Genomic DNA, 27807 nt, shown 5'->3' with positions numbered 1-27807 from the left:
AAAGACCTTGGAGTTACTGTGGACAACTGGCTAAATATGAGTCAACAATGTGATGCAGCTGCAAAAGGGAAAATGCTATTTTGGGATGCATTAACAGAAGTATTACTTCCAAATCACAAGAAGTAGTAGTTTTTCTATTCTTCGTCGTGGCCTCTGTGCATCACACATATGGGTTGCAGCACCTGCGCAGTGCCTAGGCTGGAGGATTAAAAAGCTAACGGTTTTTGGCGGGAAAACTCCGCTCGCCTCCCCCTTCGTGGTATAAATAGAGCGGAGTGTCCGCCATTTTACTCAGTCTTTGCGACCACCGTTCGCTGTGCCTTGTGCCTATTCGTCTCTCGCTATAGATCTGTGCCTCTTCGTTGTTTTTTTCTCAAAAACCTTAAACTCCTCTTGCTCCAAGTTTGTTCCTCCCGATTCTGTCCGTTTTCTTCTTAAATTCTCTTCTCTCTATATATAAAAAAGCAAAAAAAATAATTATCTTACCCTCTATACTGTCCTCTTTTCTTCATTTTTCCGCGATGGCGCAGCGGGCGGCATTCTGCAAATGTATTGAATGTGGATCTAAAATGTCACCAGTTGATCCACATGATCTATGCCTCCTCTGCCTCAGCGAGGGGCATAGGACCGACAAATGCGGTCATTGCTTGGCATTTACCAAGCAGGCACGGAAAAATGGAGCATCGTCTCAGGAAGCTGCTATGGGATCAGGCATTAATGCAGTCTGACCAACTGCTCCTACGGCCTGGTTCCTCTTTGTCTGCGCCTCCTCAGCGCTCTTCCTCCACCATGAGTGCTCGGGCAAAGCGTCCTTCCTCGACCTCTGCCGATCCTCCGCAGCATCCTTCGGACGAAGGTGCCGCTTCTATGGAGGCTCAGTCACTGCCTTCTCCCCCGGCTAAGAAATGGGAGAAGCATATGCATACCGGTCTGGATAAACCTTCCACCCATAAGAAGTTGAGGAAGGAGAAGGTGGATAAGCCCACTTGCAAGAGCAAGAAACCTGATCGCCCAAAACACTGGGGCTCAGGTTCATCAGGCTTTTCGGTACCGACGGCCACCATGGTACCGACCCCCTTGAGACCGGCCCTGCAACTCGTTATGCGGGTGATTCCACCGGGATCCCCTAGGCCGACCACTTGGCCTGAGAGCGTGCATCCCCAGCAACAGGAGGAGCTGCTTCGGCAGTCCATCTCTGATGGTGAGATCAGAGTCTCCCTGCCGAGGGACTGCTCACCAACACCTATGCCACCGACTGAACCACATGTGGCCTCACCATTACCTCCCAGATGTCGCATCTTTCATCCGAACATCGAGATGAGAGTTGGTTGATCCCGGGATATGGTGCTGCCCCCGGCTGGGGTGGTTACCAACCATATCCCTGTTTTCCTCGGGATCATAGATCACCATCAGTCCCGAGGGACGTACCATCCACCTCCAGGCGTACGGAGACAAAGCGCCCAACCTCCCCTGAAACCTCCTCCTCAAGCGAAAACCGGCCACGTTACGTGGAAGACTCCAAGGATTTGGAGGTCGACTCCACATCCCCTGGTGTGGCTGTCGCATACCAAGGGCCTGCTTCACCCGACGAACCGCATGTCTCTTTCACAGAGCTCATGTCCCGCTTAGTTCGTTCGCTTGAAATTGAAGCTCATCAACAGCCAGGCCCCTCCACAGATCGGTTTTATGATGTTGTTTGGGGAGAGCAGTCCGCATCCATAGCTCTGCCTCTTATAACTACACTCCGCCAGGCTATGGTCCAGCCCTGGGACCAACTGGCCCAACCACGAGCTATCTCCCACAGATACGAGGCCATGCATAGAGTTTGTGATGATGACATTCCCTTCCTGCTCTGTCACCCGAAACTGAACTCTCTTGTGGTTGAATCCTCCCAGGGCAGGGAGTCCAGGGGACATACCGCTCCTCGGGACAAGGAAGGGAGGAAAATCGATATGCTTGCGTGCCTTGTCTATGCGGCCTCTGGACTCAGCGTGCGCATATCGAACTACGAAGCGACACTGGCATGTTACCAGTACTTTATCATACAGAAGCTGGATAACGTTGCTTCCTCCCTTCCAGACTACCAAGCGGACCTTGCCAGGGTTTTCATTATGGAGGTGATGCAGGTGGCGGTGCAACAGTTGTCTACCGCTCGTCATCATGTAGACACCGATTCAAGGGCCCTTGTCAATGCCATCTCGTTACGCCGACATGCGTGGCTGTGCAATTGTAATTTCCCCAGTGAGATGAAGCGCAGAATCAAGGAAATGCCATTTGACGGTACCGGTCTGTTCCACCAGAAGACCAACCACAAATTAAAGGCGATTCACGAATCATGCCTAACTGCACGCCGCATGGAGCTCCTGCAAAAACGTAAGTGGCAGTGGCCTCAGTCTTCCTACTGGAACCAACCATACTATCTGCGCCAGCAAAACTACCCTCGCCAGCAATATCAACAATGGCAGCATCGTAGACAGCAAACACAACAGCGTTTTTCCCAAGGCCGTCAGCGATTCGATACTGATAAACGCCCGCGTTGATGGCTTGAGCGAACCATCCTCTCTTTCCCAACACCACCTTCCCTTCTCCCTTTTGGGAACCGGCTCCAGGGCCGACTCCCCATTTGGGAGTCCATTACATCTGATAGGTGGGTGTTATCTATCATCCAGTTCAGATATAGGATAGAATTCGATGTTATCCCTCCTTCGAGCCCGATCTGCTTCACACCTTCTTCATTGGTGCTACACGATGAGGTCTCCTAGCTACTTCTCAAGGGAGCGATTCGACAATTGTCCTGCTCGGAAGGATTGCATGGATTCTATTCCAGATATTTTACGGTCCCAAAAAGGGACGGTGGTCTTCGTCTGATCCTGGACTTACGAACTCTTAATAAGTACATTAAACCAAGGAAGTTCCGGATGACCACTTTGCAAAATATCCTTCCGTTATTGAAAAGAGAGGAGTGGTTGCCTCACTGGATTTAAAGGATGCTTATTTTCATATTTCCATCCATCCTTCACACAGACGCTTTCTACATTTTACTGTCGGATCCGACCTGTTCGAGTTTAACGTCCTACCTTTTGGCTTGGCCACAGCCCCTCGAGTCTTTACAAAGTGTTTGGCGCTGGTATGCGCACACTTGAGGACATGGGGAATACAGATATACTGATACTTAGACGACTGGCTAATCGTCTCGCAATCCGAGCAAGCTCTCCTGTCTGATATACAAATGACCTGCGCTCTACTCAATGCTCTCGGTCTCTGCATTAACTGCGACAAATTGTCCCTTATTCCCACGCAGGTCATCGATTTCATCGGGGCACGACTTGATTCGACGCAGGAAAAAGCCTTTCTCCCACCGGAACGTTAGAATACCTTATGCAGCCATATTCATCGGATTCGGCTACACGGAACGGTCCCAGCCTTATCCGTTCAGAGACTACTGGGGCATATGGCTGCTGCAGTTGCCATTGTCCCATATGCCGGACTACGTATGCGACCCATACAACTGTTTTTCAATGCTGCTTTTCAACCGCAACAAGATCCTGCCACCAAGCCGATTCGAATTCCATCTGCAATCCTTCACACTTTAACGTGGTGGACTATCACAGACAACCTGTCGATCGGCGCCCTGTTTTGACCACCTCGGCCAATGACAACTCTGTACACCGATGCATCCCTCCTTGGATGGAGTGCAGCATGTTTGGGACTTCGGGTCCAAGGTACTTGGAACCGATGAGAGGCGAGGAAACATCAACTTTCTGGAACTTCTGGCGATTTTCAATGCCCTCAAGGCTTTCGAGACTGTGTTATGCCGTCAAGTTGTCCAAATTGCATCAGACAACATAGCGGCAGTTTTCTGCATCAAGCAGGGGGGCACAAAATCCCCAGCCTTAGCATGCCTATCGATGGACATTTGGGACTGGTGCATACTGAGGAACATCATGCTTATGGCAGTTCATCTGGCTGGAACCGACAACGTTGAAGCAGATACATTAAGCAGACAGATGTCAACAATCCATAAATGGGAGTTGGACAAACAAATTTGCGAGAAACTCTTCCACTTGTGGGGTTATCTGGACCTGGACCTGTTCACCACTCGAGAGAACAGCCTGTGTACCCTATACTGTTCCAGAGCGGGCGTCAGGCCGGGATCGATGGGGGACGCTCTTATGGTCCCTTGGAGCAACATGACTTTTTATACGTTTCCCCCGATCCCACTCCTCACAAGAGTGGTTGCGAAAATAGCCCAGGACAATGCCACAGGGCTACTAGTGACTCCGTGGTGGCCGAGACAACCATGGTTTGCCACTCTTTTGCTGGTGTCCAGAAGAACGTTCCTTCATCTACCAACTCTTCCGCATGTGTTAACACAACAAAGAGGAGCACTCCGTCATCCGGATATACTGTCTCTGAAGCTGACGGCATGGCGGATCACCTGATTCACGCCACTGAGTCGGTACCGGGGACACCTCACCCTACGGGTGACCTTACTCAACAGACGGTATATGCGGCCCTGACTTCGGATTCGACAGCAACTGCCACGGTACCGATGCCTACGGACAGAGAAATTCAGGTGATTCTCAAATCTGCATTGAGACCATCCACTCGTCGTTCCTATACAGCTAAATGGAGAAGATTCTCCTCTTTTGCAGAGTGCCATTCCTTTTCCCCTGGAACGGCTTCAGTCACCAATATTTTACAATTTCTCTTGCATTTGCATCATGAGGGACTTAAACCATCATCCATCAAAGTTTATGCAGCCGCTATATCCCATTATCGTGGCACTGTCCACGGATTATCAGTCTTCTCTCAACCGCTGGTTCAGCGTTTCATTAAGGGACTACAAAATTTACATCCTTCTATTCGCCCTGCCATGCCAACGTGGAGTCTTTCCGTAGTGCTCCAAGCACTTACCAAACCACCGTTCGAGCCTTTAGCAACTGTGGACTTGCGTCTGGTGTCATGGAAAACTGCCTTTCTCGTAGCAGTTACATCAGCACGGAGAGCTAGTGAAATTTGTGCTCTCCGCATAGACCCACCATTTCTGAACTTCCATAAGGAAAAAGTCGTCCTTCAGATAGATTTCTCTTTTTTACCCAAGGTGGCCACACCGTTCCACCTGAATCTGGACATCGTTCTGCCGGCATTCTTTCCATCGTTGTTGACCCCGATAGAACGTGTTCTACACACGCTTGATGTTCGCCATTGCTTGGCCTTCTTCAGATCCCGCACTGAATCTTTTCGTACTACTAATAGACTTTTTGTTAAATACTCCGAGAGTGAAAAGGGATCACCGATAGCATCTCAGAGACTCTCTAATTGGATCGTCCAGACTATTGTCCTGGCTTATCAGCTGTGGAAAATAGAATTATCTGTCTTTCCAAGTGGCCACTCTACACGAGCAGTAGCGACCTCGTCCGCTTTTGCCGCAGGGGTTTCGATGCAAGACATCTGCAGAGCTGCCATCTGGGCTGGTCCATGTACTTTCGCCAAGCACTATCGGCTTGATGTACGTGCCAGACAAGACTGCTCTTTTGGTAGAGCTGTTCTCTCATCCATTCTTCACTGATGACACCTCCCTCCTCCGACTGCGGTAAGCTTGCAAATCACCCATATGTGTGATGCACAGAGGCCATGATGAAGAAAAGCAGGTTGCTTACCTGTAACTGATGTTCTTCGAGTGGCCATCTGTGCATTCACACAACCCACCTGCCGGCCCCATTCAGTGTCGGTGAGTGGATCTCGTTTTTCTTGGTACCGTACTATAAATTGTATCAGTACTGTTTGGGTTATGTCGCTGGGTGGTTATTGTTTTCGGTACCGAAATATAATTTGCATTGGTATCGTTGGGTTATATCGCTGACTAGATATTGTTCTCGGTACCGTACTATAATTCACATCGGTACCGTTCAGATATAATTGTGTTTTCTCATTACTTTTATTCTTAACCTCTAGAGGGCGAACGTGCAGTCTTCAAGACTGAGTAAAATGGTGGACACTCCGCTCTATTTATACCATGAAGGGGGAGGGGAGCGGAGTTTTCCCACCAAAAACCATTAGCTTTCTAATCTTCCGGCCTAGGCACTGCGCAGGCACAGCAACCCATATGTGTGAATGCACAGATGGCCACTTGAAGAACATCAGTTACAGGTAAGCAACCTGCTTTACTCCTCACTAGTCAGACTTCACCTGGAATACTGTGTTCAGTTCTGGTCACCAAGATTTAAGAAATATACAGAAAAATTAGGGTCCAGAGGAAGGCAACAAAAATGATTCAGGGTTTGGAAACCTTGCCCTGTGAGGAGAACTGAGAGAACTGGGCATATTCAGCCTTGAGAACAGAAGACTGAGGGGGGACCAGATATCACTATGTAAGTACTAGAAAGGCTGTCACAAAGAGGAAAGTAAAGATCTATTCTTGCTGATACCAGAGTTTTGGATGTGGAATAATCAATTCAAATTGCGACAACCCATATTCAGGCTAGATAGGAAAAGGTTCCTCACTGTCAGAGAAGTATGATAGTGGAACCAGCTGTCATTGCTGATGTGCACTTTGCACTCTTTCTGGAGACTAGCAGCTCAGGAAAAATACTTCTTTCCCTTTTTCTAGGGAAAGGCGTATAACCCACCTGCCCAACCTCTTTTATGTATGTCCTTTAAAAGGGGCTTTTAGCACAATTTTTCCCCCCTCTTGACTGGAGCACATGGTTATTTATGTGGGGATCATCATCTCTTGTTTTTAATTCCAGAGCTTAGGAACCTTCAGTCTCGTCTTGCTTTTGCATAGTTGTGCATTTGTGGCCAAATAATAATATGCACAATTTTTAAAAATTTAGCAACTCCTGAAATTTCCTCCAAGTACTACTCAGATACTTTGAAGAGGCTTTAATCGGCAATCCAAACAGAGATAGCAAAAGCTGACTGTTAAAGCAGACTTTGTGATTGCAGGACAGTAAGGAGACAAAAAGGTGCAGCAGGCAAAAAGCTACAGGTAGGGCAGACTAATAGGTCCTATGGTAGTGCCCTTTGGGGCAAAAACCTGTGGGGGGCACACAACAATAACCCTCCATGGCTTGTTGAGTCATAAATATGATCTCATCAAACACAGATATGATCACATTATCAAGGCTATATCTGTGGGATTTCATAAGTGTGGTTCAGGGACTGCTGCAGCCACTACCACAGGATGATGTAAAGGAACCCATGAGGCTCTTTTATGTCATGTTTGAGCAAAAGCTTAGGGAATCAACATATTTTGGTTGTTCTTGCTAGCCAACATATTACAGCCAGTCCCCAGGTTATGAACCAGTTCAATTCCTGAGAATGTCTTTAAGTAGAATTTGTATGTAAGTTGGATCGCATACATACAGGTTGTATTTAGCATGAGTAAGCCTAATGTTTGTCTTAATATAAGTATATAGTTTACCTTTCTATGCATAAAAAGCACTTAAGAAACACTTCCATATACAGTCGGTCCTCCACATTTGCAGGGCTTAGTGGTCCAGGGCCCCAGCAAAAGTGGAAAAACTGCAAATATCTTTATCCCCCCGATCTTTTCTCTTAATACTATTGACCAAATTTGTTACTCCCCCTTCGTTTCAAACCTTGGTCTGATCCAGCAGAGTTCCTGTTCTTCATCTATTAGAAGTAATACTAATTTATTATATTCTTATGTTCTTGTTTCCCGCCCTCCCTTTCATTTCCCAGTACTTCCTCTTTGCACCAAGGAAATGCCAGAAAAATTTCCCTTTCCAGATGGGTGGGGCAAGAAGGCATGCTTTGGAGGCTCTCCCTCCTTCCCTGTGGTGATGATTTTCTGCAGGAACCCGCAGAAACTAGTTTGCATTCACTCCTATGAACTGTTTGTCTTTAAGTCAAATTTTAAAATTAATAAGCTTAATGGCAGTTCATTTGCTAGTACAGATGTTCATAACGTGAAAGTTTCTAAACCATGGACAGCCTATACTACTTACCAAGACATTCCTCTCACCTCTCCCTTTCTGATAAATGTGTTGTGCCTCTGTAATGCAGCCTGATATAAAGGGAAAAGTCTCTTTCTTTCTCCAGGTCTGGGGCTGAACTTGAGAAGGGGAATTTTGCTGAATGCAAAACAAGCGCCCACCCACACCCTCAAGAGATTGGTGGGGGAAGAGAGGCTTGCCAGGCCTGTGGAGAATCCATCAGACACAGAAGCAGGTTCACAGATGTCTCTGCCTCTCTCCATTGTCTGAGCAGGTGATAGAGGTAGAGGTAGGGTTCCTCCTAAGGCTTTGAAGGGAAACCTCAGCCTCATCTTACAAGAGTCTGGCTGAGCCATTGCCATGATGAGACGCATAGGAGGAAGTGAGATTGTCAGACTGGTAACATTGTTACTATTTGTTTCAACCCTGGATACCACAGATTCTACAGGTCAGCGTAGGAGTATCTGTACTCTTGCTTTGTAGAATGAGTTTCAGTTATTGTGTGGGTTTGGGATTTGGACAAGGTGCAGAGATGATTGCAGCCAACCACATGGCTGCCCAAACCTTTCACATTGTGGCTTTAGCAGATGGTGTTGGGCTCAGGTGTTTATATGCGCCTTGTTACAAGAGGGAGAGTTCTGACCGCTTTGAAGGAGGCATTTCTAAGAAAAAAGCCTGCATGGGCTTTGAAGATTGGAAAATTATTGGCCATTTGAAAATAGTTCATCTTAAGGCAGTCCAGTAACTTAGCAGTTTGTTATCAGCACTGGTTTTGATACAGAAATTACCTTGGTTGTCCAGGATGACCCAAGCCTGGAAGATGAGAAGCAGTGTGATTCTGCTAATTCTCCTGTGCCTCTTGATGTTTTTTAGTACTATTGACTAAAGTATCCTTCTGAATAGGTTGTTTGGTTTGAGAATTGAGCCAAGAGTTTTTAAGGTTCAGTTCCTGCCTGGAGAACCGTTTTGCAAGTGGAGGTGGGGAGCTAACGCTTGACATTGCAGCATTTTTGCTTCAAGATACCCTGTAGTTCATTTTGTTTCCTATACTGTTCAGTCTCTGTAAAACCACTGAGTGAGGTCATCCAGGGTTTTTCAGGTAGATGCAACTGATATGTTAATGATACCTAGCTCTGTCTCCTTTATTTCTGACTTGGGTGAACAGTAAAATTTCTAAATGGTAGCTGGAATCAGTAATGAGTGCTAATAAACAGAACACGATCATTGACAAAATAGAAGTGCTGTTGATGGCTGGCTCTGGCAGGTGTTATTTCATCTATTCTAGATGCTGTGTTCTCCTAAAGCCTGTGTGTGCCCTGCATTCCAGTTTTATCACCGGAGGTCCAAACAGCATAGAGTGCCTAGTTATTATTACAAAAGTGCTCTACATGGATCTACCAAAATGTAGCGGCTACTAAATGGAGCAAATAGGGAGCCTCTCTTGCCAAGACTTTAAAGAGCTACCACGGTTTCTGGTATGTTTCTAAGTCCAGTTGAATGGGCTACAGACTGCCTTTTGAAACCCAACATAACATGGGACCAGGGTATCTAAAGGACCATAAGCTCGTTCAACTGCTTGTGAACTGAGATAATCTGTGGAGAACCTCTTTGGAGAGGTGCATAGTGACTAGGGATAAGGTGGTCTTATTGCAGCACCCCATTTAGGGTTACTCACCCCAGGTCAGCTTGCGTAATGCTTATGCTAATGCTAATATATTTTCGCTGCAAAGCATGAACATTCTTTCCCCCACAGGCTGCCTCATAAGATGCTTTTTTATTCTATTATTTCATGTACTGTTTTAATATGCATTTATTACTTTATGGATGTGTCATATGATCTACCCTAGAAATAGTTATTGAATATTTGCATTAATATTTGCATGTATAGCTACAAACTAAACTATAATTAATAATTTTAAACTGTTGCATTTTTAAAAGTAATTAAACTAATTTTAGTGGCTTATTCTTTCTATAATTAGCACATTTTAGATAAATCCTAGAAATGACAGTTCATCAAATCAAAATAGGTAAAGATTGGGTCTTCATATTCACATGGTTCTCAGGTTGAAAAACAGATGTGAGCAGAAAGTAAATCTAGATCTACTAGTAGCTTTCTGGTGATTTCTAGTTGATTAGCAACTCTTTCTGACTCCCAAAATTATTCCCTACCAGCCCTCTGACTTAGAGCACTGAAGCAAAGAAAGCTTGGGAATTCCAGAACAGGATTTTTGTGCAAAGCTCTATAATATCCTTTCAGTTCTGGGATTAAGAGTAGTCTATTCTAAGTATATGCCTTTTGGACAAAGCTCTAGTTGGTAGATCTAGTGAAAAACAAATTCCACAAAAGCTTGAAATCTGCTCAGCATTGTTTTGTAAGACAAGGAGAAAATAGAATCAAAACTGTGGGTATAATGGAACATAGGAGTTATAGACCATAATTCTGTGGTTGTGGGTTAAAGGTAGTATAGTCATGGTAATGGTATAGTGCACCATTCAAGATACAGAAACCACTTCCACTGCCTTTGCTCTGTCATGCTTTTTATGTTTTAGAAGTTGCTTAAAACATTAATGCTCAGTATTTAAAGTCAGATACTGAAATCTGCACTTGTGCAGTAAAAACAGATACATGCTTGAGCAAGTAGGACTTATTTAGTAGAAATGCAGTTGAGAAACTCATTCCATCTGTCTTCCTTCCCACCACCATTCAGCAACTTACTCCCATCTGTTACTGCTGGGAGAGAGAGCAAGAAATAGTATCAAGATTTGGGTGATATCAGAGGGAAGTGTACAGCAGAGTTCTTGCTCACAACTAGATTGAGTAACTGTTTAGTCCACTTGGAATTTAAGGAAACAGGACAAAAAAGGAGTGATATAGGGTGGGCAGGCTAGAAGAAGCAGACAGGGTAGGTTTAGAAATAATTTCTAGAAGCTACAGGGTTCTGAGGAACTAGTGAGGACAGGGCATTATGTGGTTTTCTTCAATGCTATATACATAATGTTGCACCAAGAGAAATACTGGCTGCCAGTTTTCAGATCAGCAAATCCTAGGTGCATGTCTTGCCATTTAAAAAGTCAAGGAGGAAATTACCAAACAGTGTGTGCTACTATTTCAATTCAGAGACCATGCAGTGTGCATATATTTTTTTTACCCCAGTCCTCCTGCCCACTGACTTTAAAGAGTCAATGTTCCATAGTGCCTGAGAGAGATTTTAATAGGACTGTAAAACTCTGCTTACAAATGCTCTTAAAAAATCCTTTTCATTTTTGTTTACAGTTATTTATTTTTCTTTCAGTTGTACTCGCTGAATGACTACAAACCTCCTATTTCAAAGGCTAAAATGACACAGATTACCAAGGCAGCAATCAAGGCTATAAAGGTAGGAAGTTGACTATATCATTTCCAAATGTCTTTGAGCTCATATTTGATTTTGTTAAAGGAATGTAATATATAGGGTTTTCAGATCATTATTTCACTTCAGGTTGGTAGTGCTAACATAACAATGCCTGCTGCACATTATATAGCAGATAGTCTGATATTCTGACTGTGATTATGGAGTTTTCCTTAATTCCCATATGAAATCGCCTGTTTGCTGCAAAGATTGTGGGTATTACCTGCCATTTAGATAGCTTTGTAGCTAGTGCTGGGGTAGAGTCAGTGTCCATGTCAGTATCAGTGAAGTAGAGAAATACAGTCTTGAGAAGCCAAATTTAGGCTGCTAAGAAAAAGATTGGAATTGGGGACTACCAAGGTGGCTTTTTGTGAAATGCTACCTGTTCTATGAGCAGAGCCAGCTAGACAGGCAAAGCTGAGGAATCTTGATGCATGAATCAATGGTGGTGTAGGAAGGAGGGATTCAGATTTGATAGGCACTGGGAAACGTTTGGGGCCTGTACAAGAGGAACAGGCTGAGCGTGATTCAAAATGGAGCCAGACTGCTGGCACAAAACATTAAAAAGGTGTCAGGGCTGCTTTTAAACTGCGCCCTGGCCAAAAACTGTCAGGAGCTGAAATCTGAAATGTTTCCAAATCTCCAAATGCAGAAGGGGAGGATTTAGCCCATGAGCATAGGGTGAAACTTGAAAACCTGTTAGGGAGGCCTAAGTGCCAAACTGAAGTTGCATAATCCAGAGATGTCTGGAGAGGGATACTATGTATAGGTGTTTCTATGCATATACTAGAAGCCTCTGAGCCAAAATGGGAGAGTTGGAGTGCTTGGTTTTAAAGGAAGATCTAGATAAAGTGGGCATCCCAGAAAGTTGGTGTAACAGAGAGAATCAGAGAGATGCCTTTATATCTGAGAACAGGGAGGTGTACTGGAGGAGGTGTCGCTTAGTATGTCAAAGATGGTATAGAGTCCAGCAAATTCAAAAACCTAAAGGCTGCAGATTTCTTTAGAAAAGCAGTGTGTTGACAATACCTGGTTTTAAAACAAATATAATCCTAAAGACATATCTTTTCCCAGACCAGATGCTCAGGATGATACTGAGAAGGAAATGAAATCAGGGAGACCTTAGAAAAGGAAGTGTTGAAATAGTAGATGACTTTAGCTACCCACACATTGACAGAAAAATGTATGCTTCTGTTCTGACCAAGAAGTTAAATTTCTCAGTGTCCTAAATAACTGTGTTCTGGAACAGTTGTTCACAAAAATAACCAGAGAGAAGGAAATTCTGGATGTAACCTAAGGTGGTGTTGGTCAGGACTCAATATGAGATAGAAATATTGTTGTACCTGTTGGAATCGATGAGCACAATGCTGTAAGTGATAGATTGCCAAAGAGGTCCAGTGCAATCGCATTTGATGTCAAAAGAAGAATTGGTAAAAGGAAATTGAAAGGTGGAATCAAGAAGCTTAAAACTTTTAAAATTATAGAATATTACTCAGAATCATGATAATAGAGGCTCAACTACTAAGTATACCACAATTAAGGATGATAGCATCAAGTCTAGGGTTAGTATCCATGGACTTCCTTTCCTCCTCAGCCTAGTCTAGCAAAGTGAGCTGAGCCAAATGGAAATCTGTGAACCCTGGTTGCACAACCAGCTAGCTTTCCTATCAGCTGCAACTACCAGAGAATGGCTGCAAGACATAGAAGAAGATGCTGCCAGTGGGCAAGCTAGGCATAATTCCTGCCAACCAACCTTCTACTCCAACCAGTGCTGGTGGTGGTAGCAGGGGCAGAAGAGGGGACCTGTGAGCAGGAGTACTTGGCAACATCCTGGCAAACAACCCCTTCTGTGTTCCAGCAACAACGCTGAATTTGGAAGAAGGCTGCTGCTTATGCAGTGCATGATGTTCGATTCCTGGCAAGTGAGCTGTGAATACTGGGAGTACTTGCCAGCAATTCAGAGCCACTGCAAAGTGGATTAGAGTCTGGAGAACCAAGACCAGAGAATCCAATGGATTCCCACCAACAAACAGATTCCTCATGCATCCCTAACCAAATCCAAGATGTTAGCAGCATGGCTCATGAGCCCTGTCAAAAAAGCTATTAGGGAGAAGTCTTCAGGAAATGAACATTTTGTCCAAATAAGGAAAACAAAAGGAGTCTTTCCTCCAGGGAGATGCAGTCAGGCAGTAAGAGTTGCAAAAAACCACTAACAATTTCAAAACCAACAATAGATTATTATGTAAATGTATCAGAAATAGGAAACTGTCTAGGGATCAATAGATGATTATGAAATTAAATGAGTACTAAAGAAGAAAGGAGATTGTGGAGAAGTTTTAAAAAGGAGATTGTAGAGCTAGAAAAGGTGCAGAAAAAGGCAACAGAGTAAAGTTTACAACAGCTGAGATTGTTTAGCCTAGAAAAATTGTGATGAAGGGGAGACAGGTTGGAGGTGTACAGTATTATGCATTGTGTGTAAAAAGTGAATAGGAAAACATTTCTTTCCTGTTATATTAGAACTCAGAGTTTTCCATGAAATTGATTGATGGGAGATTCAGGACAGATAAAAGAAAGCACTTCTTCACATAGCATGTAGTTAACCTTTTAATTCATTTCCATGAGATGCTTCTGGCCACAATCCTGATGACTATATGCTACTTCCAGTATCAGAGGTACTATACCTTTGTACACCAGTTGCTGATGAAATTGGCTAGGAAATTAACTGCTTATAGGTTATCCATAGGCACTCACTTGGCCATTGTGTAAGCAAAATGCTGGACTAGGTGGATCAGGACTAGGTCTGATCTGTCACACCTCTTCTTATATTCTTATGTCCTTAAGATAAATTGGCTTAGGAATATGCAAAGCAGTATAAATCACATACTAATGCAGCCTGGTATGTTTCTTTTTTATTTTTGTTTTAAAATAAACAGAAAACTTTTTCAAAACAAAATACAAAAGGATTTTTAAAATCCAGACTGCCAAAGAGTGAAAAATAGCTATCAGGACTAGATTCAAAAGGTCATATGATTTCTAGGTAATGTTGAAAACCAAAATGGATGACATTTGATTGTCAGAATGTGGTTAAATCTGACTAGTTAATTGCATAATTAGTCGATTTTTGTCTTTCTCATTCTTAGCTATCACAGCCAAATAGTATAATTTAGGATTAGGTATATTTGATACCTTCCACCATCAAATTAAAGGAGCCTAGTAGCTACATTCCTATAAGTAGCAAGCTTACATTTCATTTATTTATTGGTCTATTGTGCTACAAAGATAACCAACTTTTGTTCATCAAATAGCCAACACAGAAATACTAAGATCTGTATTGATTACAGCAGTATCAGCATCATTTTCCTACTAGGATGGTCAGCATGCCTCATTATTTTCCTCTGGCCATCTGAAACTGTTGAACAGGAGTCACTTGAAATTCCTTTACAGGGAGGGAGGTATTAAATAATAAGTAGGGAAGTAGATAATAAACACTTAATCCAGTTGAAGGCAGTTGCAGTATCTACATATGGAGAAATCTTGAGAGTACTTTAGAGACCAGGTTTTTACATCTTTCTTTCTACTGTTACCACTAAAATTAGTTCATTGGCATCCATTTAGGCAGCTTAAAGGCACATGCAAGGAATAGGAGTGCAGTTTTACATATTGCTGGATGAACATTTTGGAATCTCTCTTTCCCTGCACTGCTGCCCTGAGCAGACTTGTGCTTTCAGTAGGTGGAAGAACCGTGAAAAACAGAAAAATAGAGTTGTGTTAGTTCTGTTAATGGGGTCAAGTCCTCCTCATGTGAATGCTGTAAGCATATTGAAGTGGTTTGAGCTGAACACTTAGAGGGAGGTTGTTAAGGTAACGGGTGTGAATCTTTATATAGCTGCACTCAGTGTAAAAAGTCAATTTTGTTTTATTTTAGTTCTACAAGCATGTTGTACAAAGTGTTGAGAAATTCATTCAAAAGGTAAGTTACTAAACAATGCATTAATAGCTGTAGTATTTTGAATACATGCAAATCTAAATATTTAAAGATAGGTAAAAAGGCATACGTGGTGTTGAAATTAACTTCAGAGTATGTGTATGGCATCACAACCTGAAAGGTAAGGAACATGGTAGCAAAGATAGTCTTGCTTGATGTTGTAGCAGCTGTTTTATTTATATGTTAAAAAAATTAAAAGATGTATGAGGCATGTTATAATTTTGCAATATTTAAACAACTCAGTTCCATTTAACATTATATGTGTTGTATTTTGCTCAAATAATGGGTCTTTCCGGAACAGAGTTTGGGGATATACAAGGGGAAAGGCTTATAAGTTCCATCAATGTCTGCTCCACTGGTGAATGGACACAATTGGATTTCATCCTATGAAATTTAAACTTTATATGTAGAACATATGTTTATAGTCATTTGGGAGTGAAAGTTGGGCAAAATTTTCTTAGTAGTTGAAACTGAAATGGAGCCTTGCTTTTAATGTTCCATTCTGCATTGTGAGTAATGTTGTGCCATCCACACAGTGCAGTATAATTGTTTGTACTGTAAGCAAGCAGTGAAAAATGCTTCACACCCCTTGTTGTTAGAAGCTTAAGCTACTTGACCTAAATTTTGTACGAAATCAGTGAAAGAAACAGAAAATGTTAGAAATACAAGCGGCATTCAATGTATTCTCGGTATCAGGTTGATTTGCTATTGATGTGGGTAATTTAATTATTTCATTAGCTAATGACACTATCTGAGGATATACATGCAAAATTTCAAATAAGCATGATCATTAGTTCCCTAGTAGTCCTCAGTGAAAGACAACCATGATGACTGATGCGACAATGGTGAAGAAAATCGAGCACCGTACTGTGATTAAGTTCCTTACAAAACAAGGAAAAAGTCAAAAAATTATTCACAAAGAGATGGTGGCCTTTTACCAGAACTTCATTATCTACTGTTCAAAAGTGGTCAAGTGAATTTTAAAGGGGCAGAGAAAACATTGAAGATAACCTTTGCTCGGGCGGGCCAGTTACTGCCACTACGAAAGTGTGAAAAAAATTGAGAAACATGTGTTGGAAGATGCCTGAATAAAAATCAAAATGTTAGCAGAGATGACCAACCTATCCGTTGGTACCATATTTACTATTTTTCATGACCATCTTAACCTTACAAAGGTCTGTGCAAGATGGGTGCCATGAACGCTCATAGCACCTCAGAAACAAGTGCGAATCGAGTGCTGTTGGGAGTTTTTAGAGCTCTGTGGTGATGATCCATCGAGTATTTTCGACATGAACCTTGGGTTCATCACTATGATCCTGAAAGTAAGCAGGAGTCCATGCAGTGGCATAAAAATGGTGCTGACCCTCGAAAGAAATTCAAAGTCACTCCCATTGGCCAGAAAAATCATGGCCACAGTATTTTGGGACTTAAAGGGAATTTTATTGATTGAGTACACAAAAAAAGGTGAAACCATAAATGCAGCATCTTACACAACCACACTGCATAATTTAAGAGAAGCAGTTACAGAAAAAAGGTGGGAAAAACTGACCGCAGGTGTGTTGCTTCTTCATGACAATGCGCCCGTTCACACGGCGCGTGTTTCAAAGGCTGCTGTAGGAGACTGTGGTTCGAAGAAATAAACCACCCACCCTATAGCCCGGACCTGGCCCCCAGTGACTACTACCTATTCCCAAATTTAAAAAAAAGATCTTAGTGAAAAGTGATTTTTCAACGATGAAGAGCTCAAGGTGGCAATTAACGCACATTTTTTAGACGAGGAAGGGTATTTTTTTACAGGGAATTGAAAAGTTAATTTCTAAATGTAATAAGTGTATTGAAGTTATGGTGGATTACATTGAAAAATAAAAATTATTTCAATTTATTATTCCTTTTTCTTCATGCTGATACCGAGAATACATTGAATGCCCCTCATAACAATAGTACCTTAAATTGTGTTGAAATTTGCTAAATACTTTGAACTCTTTAAACAGTGCATCAGCTAAGATACTAGATTCAATTCGTTATTTCTTCCACTGCCTAGATTTCTACAATGTAAACTACAGTCAGCAAATTGTTTATATATTAAAAGACTAAATTTCTTTTGTATTCTTCTACAGTGTAAACCAGAATACAAGGTGCCTGGCTTATATGTAATTGACTCTATTGTTCGGCAGTCTCGGCATCAGTTTGGACAAGAAAAAGATGTCTTTGCACCTAGGTTTAGCAATAACATCATTAGCACTTTCCAGAATTTATACCGTTGCCCTGGAGATGATAAGGTATGGTGTCTTAAAGACTTTTTTCCTAGAAGTAAATAACCCAGTTATTGCGATTCACTTCATCTAAACTTAATTTCAATGTTATAGTTGGTCCAGCTACTTACCTATTTTTTTCTTGACAAATAACCCTGGGAAATTAAAATAGTTCCCATTGACCATTTCAGGGAAAAGTGCCTGCTTATTATGAAAAAAGTGTAGTTACCAGAGATTAGAAGTAACAGGGTTTTGCCCCCTAACTTTTTAAGTGAATTGCAGCAAAATTTAGAAATCTTGTAACAATGTTATTTTTTGGAAAAAGTATAAGAGCTATAGTTCTGTGACCTAATGAAGACTTTTGTATCATCTCACACTGCTCTTCTCCTGGCTCCTGCCTGAACAGTTTACTCCCAGACAGGAGTTGTGAGGGGCAGGTATCAGCTTGGTAACTTTTCCTTTTCTCGGGGCAGCCCTGCCATTTTCATTCCTAGCTCCCAGCAACAGCCTGGGAGTGTGCTGAGCAGGCAGGAGCCAGCAAAGTGGGCCATGGGAGGCGACAGTAGGTATAAACCACACAGGCAGAACCTGCAGCCAGCAGTTTGCTCAATGGGTAGGTAAGGCTTCAGCCAGCTTCTCCTTTTTCTGCTCAGAAGAAGCAGTTGCCTAAGCACTAGCATAGCACTTGCATAGCTCTCTCACTTTAGAGTAACACTCCCGTGTGCCACAATGCTCTGTGCTAACATGCAAGCATACCTGCCCACACCCCACCTCCTTCCTGCCCCTTCCTTGCTGTGTACGTGACCATGTCCCCCCACATGCAGGACTTGCACATGCCAGAGCCGGCTGCCTCCCTGCTGCATCCAGGCACTTGGAGGGCAGTAGCATTTGTTTGCACCACAGCTGTGGTGGCTGGGGGTGAGGGTGACAAGGCAGTCCCAGGGAATGTCAGAAGTAAGATAGGAGTAAAGGTTAGGGGCTGGGAGACAGAACAGGAGACATACTCCTTGGGACTCTCACCCTATTGGTGATCTCCTCCTTGTGTGTAGGGCAGCTTCCCTAAGAGGAGACCACTGCTTCTGTGTCTAAGCAAAGTCAGCACACTAACCAAGTGCCATTCCAGTGCACTACAGCAGCTGGACAGAAGTGCCAAGCATGGCCATCCCCAAAGTCTCTACTACTACTGCTGGTGGTATGCTATGGAGCCCCATGGCTGCTGAGACACCCATGTGGCAGGTGGGCATCTGCAAGCCGTGCACTGGCTGAGAGGAGCGGAGCAGCCAATCGGAGCACTCAAGGCTGCAAGTCTAGTTGCAAGGCAGGCTTGGACAATGAATGCTTCAGGCAGGAAGCTATAACCACTTTTGCCACAGGACTCTGTTGACAGCAGAGGCATGTTTCAGGGTTAAGATGCTAAACCAAGCCGTGCTGAAGTGTGGGGAACTATAAAAGAGATGGTTGTTTCTTTCAGTGGTTACACAGAGGTCAAGCGTACTGCGCTTCACCATGGTTGCTGGATTTGCATGTAACAACAAATCATGTCACCACAGTTACTACTGTGGTCTGTTGTTGCATGTGATCCTGCCGGGGAGAGGAAGATTAAGTTATCTGTGGAGGAGAAGAGTTTTCTTTCTATGGAGGGCAATATATCAAATTGCTAGATGTGCCAGTGGGCCCAGAAGGTTGCCTAACCTGTACTTTATTCACTGTTTCACTTTGAATGATTCTCTCAAATATGGTTTGTATATATATAATGCATAGCATGATCTCTTACCTTTTCTTTTGAATAAAGAGTCTTTCATGGGTTTGTGTAAGCATAGTTTGCTTTTATGTCTGAACTAAGTAAATTATGATTACTGTCAACATCTGGACCAAGGTTTAAAGTGGATTTGCAAATAGCAGTTTGGTGGATAGTACTAACACTGTTGCCTGAATTGGACTTATTAGCAAATGGTCTAGAAATATTGAAGGGAAGAGATACTCAGGAGAGTAAAGCAACATGTAAGACTGTAGTGCATTTCTGATCCTCCAAACCTTTGGAACTATAGGCCTACACACTTTACACGAAGATCTGTTTAGTTCTGTAAAGATTTACAGAATGCAAATTCCAGCATTACATTTTGTGTCACTTTTTATTCCTTTTAGAGTAAAATAGTTAGAGTGCTCAATTTGTGGCAGAAGAATAATGTGTTCAAAAGTGAAATTATCCAGCCACTATTGGATATGGCAGCAGGAATTCCTCCTCCTGTTGTGACCCCTGTCTTGCCTGGAACAACTGCGTCTATGAGTAACAATACACCAGGTAATAAAGAACACGATTGTATTATTTGATCTTTTGCTGCATGATTGTCATACATATACAAAATCTATTCCTTCATTAGAACGTTGCCATGGCTTTGATTTGGCGAAGCCAAATATGAAACTTGTGCTTAGGGCATAACCTTATGACTGTTTAAACAGAAAATTCTACAAATTTCAGCATTCCTCCAGCTGGCATAGCTGGTTGAAGAATGCTGGGGGCTTTAGGACTTTCTGTAGGACTTTTTTCTGTTCATCATGTGTAGGATTGTGTCCTTAATATTTTTGCAACCTGGCAATGCTTTCAACATCTGAATGAATGGGATATGGATGTCAGTCTTGAATGGCTACATATATGGATCTTTGGTACCCCTTTGTTTGATATATTGAACTCTGCATTTTATATTGCAACTGTACATTTCTTCCTGGTATATTCATGCAGGTACCTGTACTATGTCTGAAGTATGAATTTATTTCTCCAGATAGAGATAGTACTTTGATATTTTAATCCTGGCATTTTGATCCACTCATAAGTAGTATCATGATAAAGTGTAGTAATAGATCAGTCCTATGGCCCCAGATAGTCTGGACCACTTCAGAACTACTCAGAATCCCAGTTTGAAAATCAGATTCTCTTCACTGTCCCCCAGAACTGGTGTAGAAAGAACCATGCTGGGTGCTTTTTCAAGACTGCAAAAGTGACTTCAGAGTTGAGTGGGAGGGAGGGGAGGAGAAAGGCATCATCAGGACAGAGCATATCCTGACAATACCCTGACTCCCTTCCTCCCCCCCTCCAAAGCACCACAGTTACTCTAGCTGTTTTGCCTTCACTTCTGTGCTCTTCCTGATCTGCATAAGATAGAAATGGAGCCAAAACCTTTGAAGGAAAATGTCAGTTAATGTTTGTTCCTTTAACAGTTTCTTGATAGAAATAATAAACTACATCAGTACAGTATTGGATTCAAATGTACCCAAGAAAACCATACAAATTGCTGATAGTAGTTATTAAAGGTAGCACCACCTCCAATAAATTTTAGAACTACAGATATACTTTTTATCTTGTACTGTGTGTCACAAAACAAAACCCAAACCACACCTTGAAGAGAAAATGGAGGTGGGGGTGTAAGAGAAAGCAAACTTAACTATAACCATTTTTTGAATATGTGGTTAGAGCGTTGGAGTGGGACTTGGGAGATCTGGGTTCTAGTCCCCACCCAGCTATGGAGCTTCCAACCATAGCACATGCTAGTGAAGTAGTCTGAGCACAGTCAAGACTTTTCATGAGTAGGATAGACAAAGCACTTCTTTCTTCTTCCTTTTTTTCTTTTGAGGTACCAGAAGTGGTAGCCACTGTTAAGGCTGCTTTTCTTGAATGTACAGGCAAACTAGCTATATTTTTAGCGCAGGCATGGGGAACCTTTATAGGATGGCAGATCAGATGCCCTCCTCAACTTCCATAGGGTGAATGATGTCACCACATTTGGCCGCATACATTGATGTTATTTATTCTCTGGCTAAAGCACCAGTTGGAACTTCTCCATCTCATATTTTGACAGCTTGGGAAGGATGCAAGTTGAGTGAAGATGACCTGGTTCAGGTCTTCATTTCTCCATTGGAAGGCTAGAGAAGTGAATTAGCAGAGCCAGCTTCACTGCTCTCTCACATTTTCCAGACAGGAATGCAGCAGAGAATTGCAAAGAAGCCAGCTCTGTCCCTTTGCTTTTCCATCACTTTGCCATGAAGGTGCAAAGGGGATTGAACAACACTGGCATTGCTCTGCATAGCATTTTTGTAGCTAAGGAAAGGCATGTGAAGTTGCTCCTGGCTTAGGTGTGCCTGTTCTTTTCCCAGTAGGGAAGAGCCTGCAGGCACCAAACATCCCTAGCTTATTGGGGAGGAGGATGACATGCCATTCCCTTTCCGAATAGAGAAGATGAGTTAGGAGGATGGGGGAATCCCTCTGTTATCTGTAATCAGGGATAATGGAAGAACTCCTTTTCCCAGGTTTCTGGTAGCCTCCAGGTCTTGGGAAGGGCTCTGTGGAGGGAGTTCATGGGCTAGATAGCAGGCTGGAAGTTTCCCATCTCTGCCCTATCCTTAACCCCATGTTTGATTAGCCCTAAATCTAGGTTTGGGATATACCCACCATTGTGATTTTTCAGCTTCTAGTAAAATATAAGCATTTAAAGAGTTAGTGCCCACTATATTTGAAAAAGAAAACTTCACAAGCCATTATGATAGTAGAATATTATCCCTAAGTATCCACATTAGTTGTAATGTTGTTATATGGCATGGAGCATTGTTGGAAAGTCTTGGCAAACATATTCCATTGGTTACACAGAGGGGCAAGCATGTCTTTCACTCATAGTTTGTCACTGACAATCAAAACTAATAATGTATTGATTCTTTTAGGAGAATCAGTCATGCCCTGTCATTGTGCCCTGGATGTATTGTTTTCTACAATATCTTTTTAAAGAAATGTAAATTAAATGTAGATATGCATTTGTAGATATGAAGAGTATTTATACATTTAAACTGAATTTGGCATTGACCCCTAGAACTGTGCATTGTTTTTCACCTGCCCCAGTCATTCCAATATGGGTAACATTGACTTCCAGAGCCAAAAGAATTAAATTATTTCTTCATTAAATTAAGGACAGGGCCCCTGCAACTCCAAATGTCAGTTCACATTTCAGCATTATTGAGAACTAACTGTAACATGGTTTTGTGAAAAGCAAAAGTTTAAGCTATGTTTGTTCCCCATATGGTTGAGGGAAAGCAGGTGGCGCAGTGGTTTAAACTGCTGTGCTGCCGGGCTGGTAGATTGATAGGTCGCTGGTTCAAGTTTGCACAATGGGGTGAGCCCCAGTTGGTCCGTCCCAGCTCCTGCCAACCTTGCAGTTCGAACGCATGCAAATGCAAGTAGATGAAAAGGTACCAATTCGGCGGGAAGGTAACAGCGTTCCGTGCACTTCCGTGTTTAGTCATGCCAGCCACAGAGACTGTCTGCAGACAAACGCCGGCTCCCTCTGCTAGGAAACAGAGATGAGCACCGCCCCCTAGAGTCAGGCATGACTGGACTTAACCTTTACCTTTACCTTTACCTTTACTACAGCAGGAATGTAGCATGTTGGAAGATTCACCCACAGTCTTTCCCCTTCCCCTCCCCACCATCTCAGTCATTAAGACATGCATACTCACACACACATGTGTATGGGCAACAGGAGGAGGTACAGTTTTTAAATTGGGAAGGTAAGCATAAAGATGACTCTCCTCTGCAGCGTCTTCTCAATCCACATTACATTGGCATCAGCCTGCCAACTCCTGAATGGTACCCCAGGATGACCCTTCTCCTTCAGAATCTCTGGAGCACAGCAGCAGCCGCAATGTGTGATGGATGGGGCTTCATGGTGGGTGTAGTAGGGGCAGCTTTATCTGAAAGGGGAAACACAGAAGACCTGCAAGGGCTATATGTGGCCTCTAGGTTACTCAACTCTGGCTTAAGCGATTGTTTAGCAAAGCACATGCAAGTTTAACCATCCTGGATAAAGATATAAATAATTCTGGTTAGTTTGTGTTTGCCGTTTGCTGTGCTTGTCTAACAAGTATGTGAAGAATTCTTGCCTTGTTCCTTGTTTTCAGGAACTCCAGTGACACCTGCTACACCAGCCAATGTGATCCAAAATTTACCTGATCCTTGGGTTTCTCAGATAACTAATACAGATACCCTTGCTGCTGTAGCACAGATCCTGCAGAGTCCACAAGGCCAACAGGTAAAATGTGCTTCCTTTTTAAAACTTTGGTCAGAATTGTGTGATCATGCTACTTCACAGCTAGTTTCAGTCATCCATGAAGAGTATAAGAATAATTTAAGTTTTGTACATTTAATCCTGTTTTGATTCTTAGTGTATCAGGATGATTATAAAGAATTGTAATAAATAATAAATATTGCATTTGTTTTTGCATACCAGCAAATATCAAATTGCATTCTTTGCCAGTTTTCAAATCTCTGTTTCGTGTATACCAGTATGATTGCTTCTTGTTTCTTTCATTATAAACTGCAGTACAAGTTTGTGAAAAATGGTTTAAATTAAGTGTTATGTATATGGACTTGAAGTTTTTTCTGTCCTTGTCTATGTAAAACACAAGTTAATAGATGGGCATGCAACATACCATAATTATCAATATTAGAACTAATATTTAAGTCAGGATTATGTAGGTGATGCTAACAAAAATTCTGTCATATTTCTTCTCTTTACCCCATTCTAGCTTCAGCAGTTAATACAGACACTGCAAATGCAACAGCAGAAACCACAGCCTTCAATACTTCAAGCACTGGATGCTGGTCTTGTTGTTCAGCTACAAGCTCTCACTGCACAACTTACAGCTGCTGCCGCTGCTGCCAATACACTTAATCCACTAGAACAGAATGTTTCTTTTAACAAGGTAAAAGTTGATTTACCAACTTGTAAGAAACATTTTACTTCTAATGTGTGTTGTTCCATATACCCACAAACAGGTGATTGGTGTCACCACCATATGATTGGTGTGTCATTTACTTCTCTCTCTTCATTTACTTCTCTCTCTTCATTTACTTCTCTCAGTGTTGGATTATTGCTGGATTATTGGATTCATCTTTCCCTCAGATTTTTCTATTCTATTTTTCTAGCTAACAGACAGTATTATGGGTTTTACCCGTGCAGTCCTGGGGATTTGCTATTGAATCCAGTAGACTAGTTCATATAGTCTAATACACAGACGGAAAAAAATGCTTACCCTCACAAGATTTTATATGGCTGGAATCAGGTTTACATTTCTTTACCAGTGCCTATTAATACATCAGTGTAACATAAAACAAAGGATACAGATCATAGAAACTACCAGTTGGAAGAGGCCTAGAAGGCCACTGAATACAACCCCTTGCTCAGTGCAGGATTCAAGTCTTCAGTCCAGCTTCTAACTAGACCTGAGCCTGCTTAGCTTCCAAAATAGGTAGGATCTTCAGGCTATATGAGATCCTTAATGTGTATATACATACTTTTAACCACATTTAAATGATATCTGTTGCTTATCAGTAACAGATTTGTTTTGTTTTTTAAGCATGTCCAGCATTACATTTAAGTCAATCATAAGATGTAGCTCAGAAGGCACTGTTTTGTATTCATTAGTCTCTCAGTGTTATGCAATTTATTTCTGTTTTACCTATTTTACATGCTTAGTACAATGAATAAGTGAATTGGATTAAACAACTCATGGTTGCTAACTATTGTTTGATTGGGAGTAATCATGCTGGCTCCTAACACTCAGCCTTTTTGCTTTGCTGAACAACCCTGGAAGTGAGATGTTTACCATATCTGAACCCAGACTCTGCTTGTTGAAGGAACTTGCCAACCACAAACTTGTTTGTTAAAACTCCTGGTGTTTCTCTCTCTCTCGGGAACCATAGTTCTGGATTCAGATGTCATGGTGAAACACAGAGTGGAAATGCGCAAGCAGTGAGGGGTCAGCATGCTCACAGCTCACAAGCAGTGCAAACTGGGTCAATATCTAAAACATCTAATTGGTCAAATAGTTTCAAGTTTACTTGAGCAGCAACTTACTCTTTTAAAAGAATGTAATTTGTGACATTTATATGGTGGTTTGCATTTCTAATACATGGTTTGTTTTCTCCTAGAAGTTGATGGATAGATTTGGAGATTTTGGGGAAGAACCTGACATTAATGAAGAGCCTAAAAAGGAAAATCCAGCTTCTCAATTGTAAGATTTTGGTTTGTTTTGAGTTAAATATGCTCCATTTAATATGTTGATTGGAAATAGTTGAGGAAGCACATCTTCAATCCATTTTTCATGTGGATCATAATTGTTGTTAGTCGTGAAGTCATGTCCGACCCATTGCAATCCCATGGACAAGCCTGGTAACTATAGTTACCTAGTTCAGATAGAAAACGTGTTAATTGACCCAAGAAGACATCAATGGTGCATTTAGGTGGGAATGGGTGATGCAACTGTGAAGTGCACTATCACAACCCATCCAAAATGTACATGTCTTCTAATAACCTTCTTTCTACTTTATTCATAGCTAACTATATTCAATTATTGCACTAGTAAATATAACTTACATATGGATGTTTTATGCACAAAAGAAAAACAGGGTTGCAATGCATCAGAAAACAGGTCTTATAATTACATGCAGAAAAGTGGGCACTGAGTAGGTATACACCCACCCAGGCCCTAAGATCATCTACTGGGATCTTTTCCTGAGAGCCAGCTTTAAAAGAAATAAGGAAGATGGCCATGAGGAGAAAGGCCTTCTTGGCAGTGCGCCCTGGTGATGGAATCAGCTCCCTAGGGAGGTACACCTGGTGCTGACACTTTACATAATTTGACACCAGGTTAAAATCTTTTTATTTGTCCGTCATTTTAATTGTTGAATGGTAGGTTGATTTGATACTGGCTTTATCATATGATAGTTGGATACTGTGGTTCAATTGTTTTTGTTATTTACTTGTTAGTTGTTGTTGTTTACTTGATTTATGGAAGTTTATTATATTTATATATTTATGATTATTATGTACATATATTGGTTTTATGTTTTTGCTGTTTTAATCAATGTATAGCATTCTGAGAGTGTTCACTAAAGAATGGGATAAATAAATAATGAAGGGTTCAAACATGGTGTTCTGTATATGCACCTGACTTTTTTCCAATACCTCTTGTCCGGTCCTGTTCTCCCCCCGCCCCCCACTTTAGCAGCAGTCAGTATAGCATGGGGAGCTGTGGTAGACATTGAAAATTGACACCACCACACATGGGTTTCTTCAGATCCAAGCTCATCTCCTTTACCTTCATTTTCCCATCTTATAATTTGGAGTTTGGCAGTATTCTTTCTCATAAAGAGCTATGATGGTTTTTAAATAATGGATTTATTAAGAAGAATGTGTGTGTGTGTGTGGGAAAATAAGTGATTTACTTAAAGAATTCCCTTTATTGTAGCGGTTTTCCACTCACTTCATTAGAGGTGTATTTTCAGATTTCTGCAATTTCTGCTTGCTTTCAGGAATTGCTTTGTTGATACAAATGCCCTGTCTCTAAAATGTATTTCATTGTCGAACTCCGATAGCTTGTGTGCAAAGAACATTGGCTTGAATACCAGCTTGTGGAAGCAGAGTTCTGCTCTTTCTTGCTCTATTATCGTCTTCTAAAGAGAACAGTGTAAGATCCCCTGAGTGCTGCTTCTACCATTAGAAAAGTGGAATATAATTTTCTTAATAAATCAATGTGTGTTCACATTTTCTCCTTCTCACTGTAACCTCCTTGGCCAACAAAAAGCTACTCCTAAAAGTTTTGGGATCCATCTGAAACAACATGGAATCTGGCCCTGTGGTTGTAGCAAAGATGAGAATTTGGAAACTGCCCTTGCATGGACAGGAGTGGCTCCTGAACACACAACTTCTTTGGATTGAAGCCACTATCAATTTTCAATCCAAAACATAGCTTATTTATAAGGTTATTGCTATGCTCTATAAACTGATTGATCTCATTGCACATTTTAGGCCCCTTGTACCTGAATCTGTAAACAACTCGCTTTTTCATCAACTAGCTGAGCAATTACAGCAACAAAACATAGAACATCTCCGCCAACAGCTTCTTGACCAGCAGCCTCCAAAGGTATAACACTCTGCTTTTTGGACAATACAATGCTTGTTTTTTCATTTGTTTCTAAGCAGCAAAAATACTATATGCAACACACTATTTATCATAACTAATATAACTGTTTTGCTTATGAATATTTCTCAGGTAATAGAACTGGCAATTCAAAGAGCAACATTTGCACCTGAGCTTTTTTTTTTTTTTTTTTTTTTTAGTGACTTACTCTCATCAGTTGTCATCAGGAACACTTCCTTCTACTCTAAATTAGT

The 27807-nt window shown here is 41.9% G+C and overlaps 1 protein-coding gene across 7 annotated transcripts in view; it reads left to right on the top strand.

The window, feature by feature from the left end:
* Positions 1-27807, top strand: part of SCAF8 (SR-related CTD associated factor 8) — a 214854-nt gene that overhangs the window by 24521 nt on the left and 162526 nt on the right. For 2 of the 7 annotated variants that reach the window (XM_044422388.1, XM_044422380.1), the window contains exons 1-9: positions 8292-9439; positions 11258-11341; positions 15279-15323; positions 17456-17617; positions 19736-19892; positions 23531-23661; positions 24158-24334; positions 25563-25645; positions 27442-27556. In XM_044422388.1, coding sequence (XP_044278323.1) covers positions 9383-9439; positions 11258-11341; positions 15279-15323; positions 17456-17617; positions 19736-19892; positions 23531-23661; positions 24158-24334; positions 25563-25645; positions 27442-27556 — 1011 coding nt within the window. In that variant the 5' untranslated portion in view covers positions 8292-9382. Of the gene's footprint in view, positions 1-8291; positions 9440-11257; positions 11342-15278; positions 15324-17455; positions 17618-19735; positions 19893-23530; positions 23662-24157; positions 24335-25562; positions 25646-27441; positions 27557-27807 lie in introns of those variants that run through there. The other 5 variants (XM_044422364.1, XM_044422352.1, XM_044422372.1 and 2 more) reach the window with 4 other exon arrangements.

The sequence above is a fragment of the Varanus komodoensis genome, unplaced genomic scaffold (assembly GCF_004798865.1).
Source record: "Varanus komodoensis strain SLA01 unplaced genomic scaffold, ASM479886v1 scaffold1, whole genome shotgun sequence".
Classification (NCBI taxonomy): Eukaryota; Metazoa; Chordata; class Lepidosauria; order Squamata; family Varanidae; genus Varanus; species Varanus komodoensis.
Note: the sequence above shows the minus strand (reverse complement) of the source record. Positions and strands in the feature narration are given on the sequence as shown.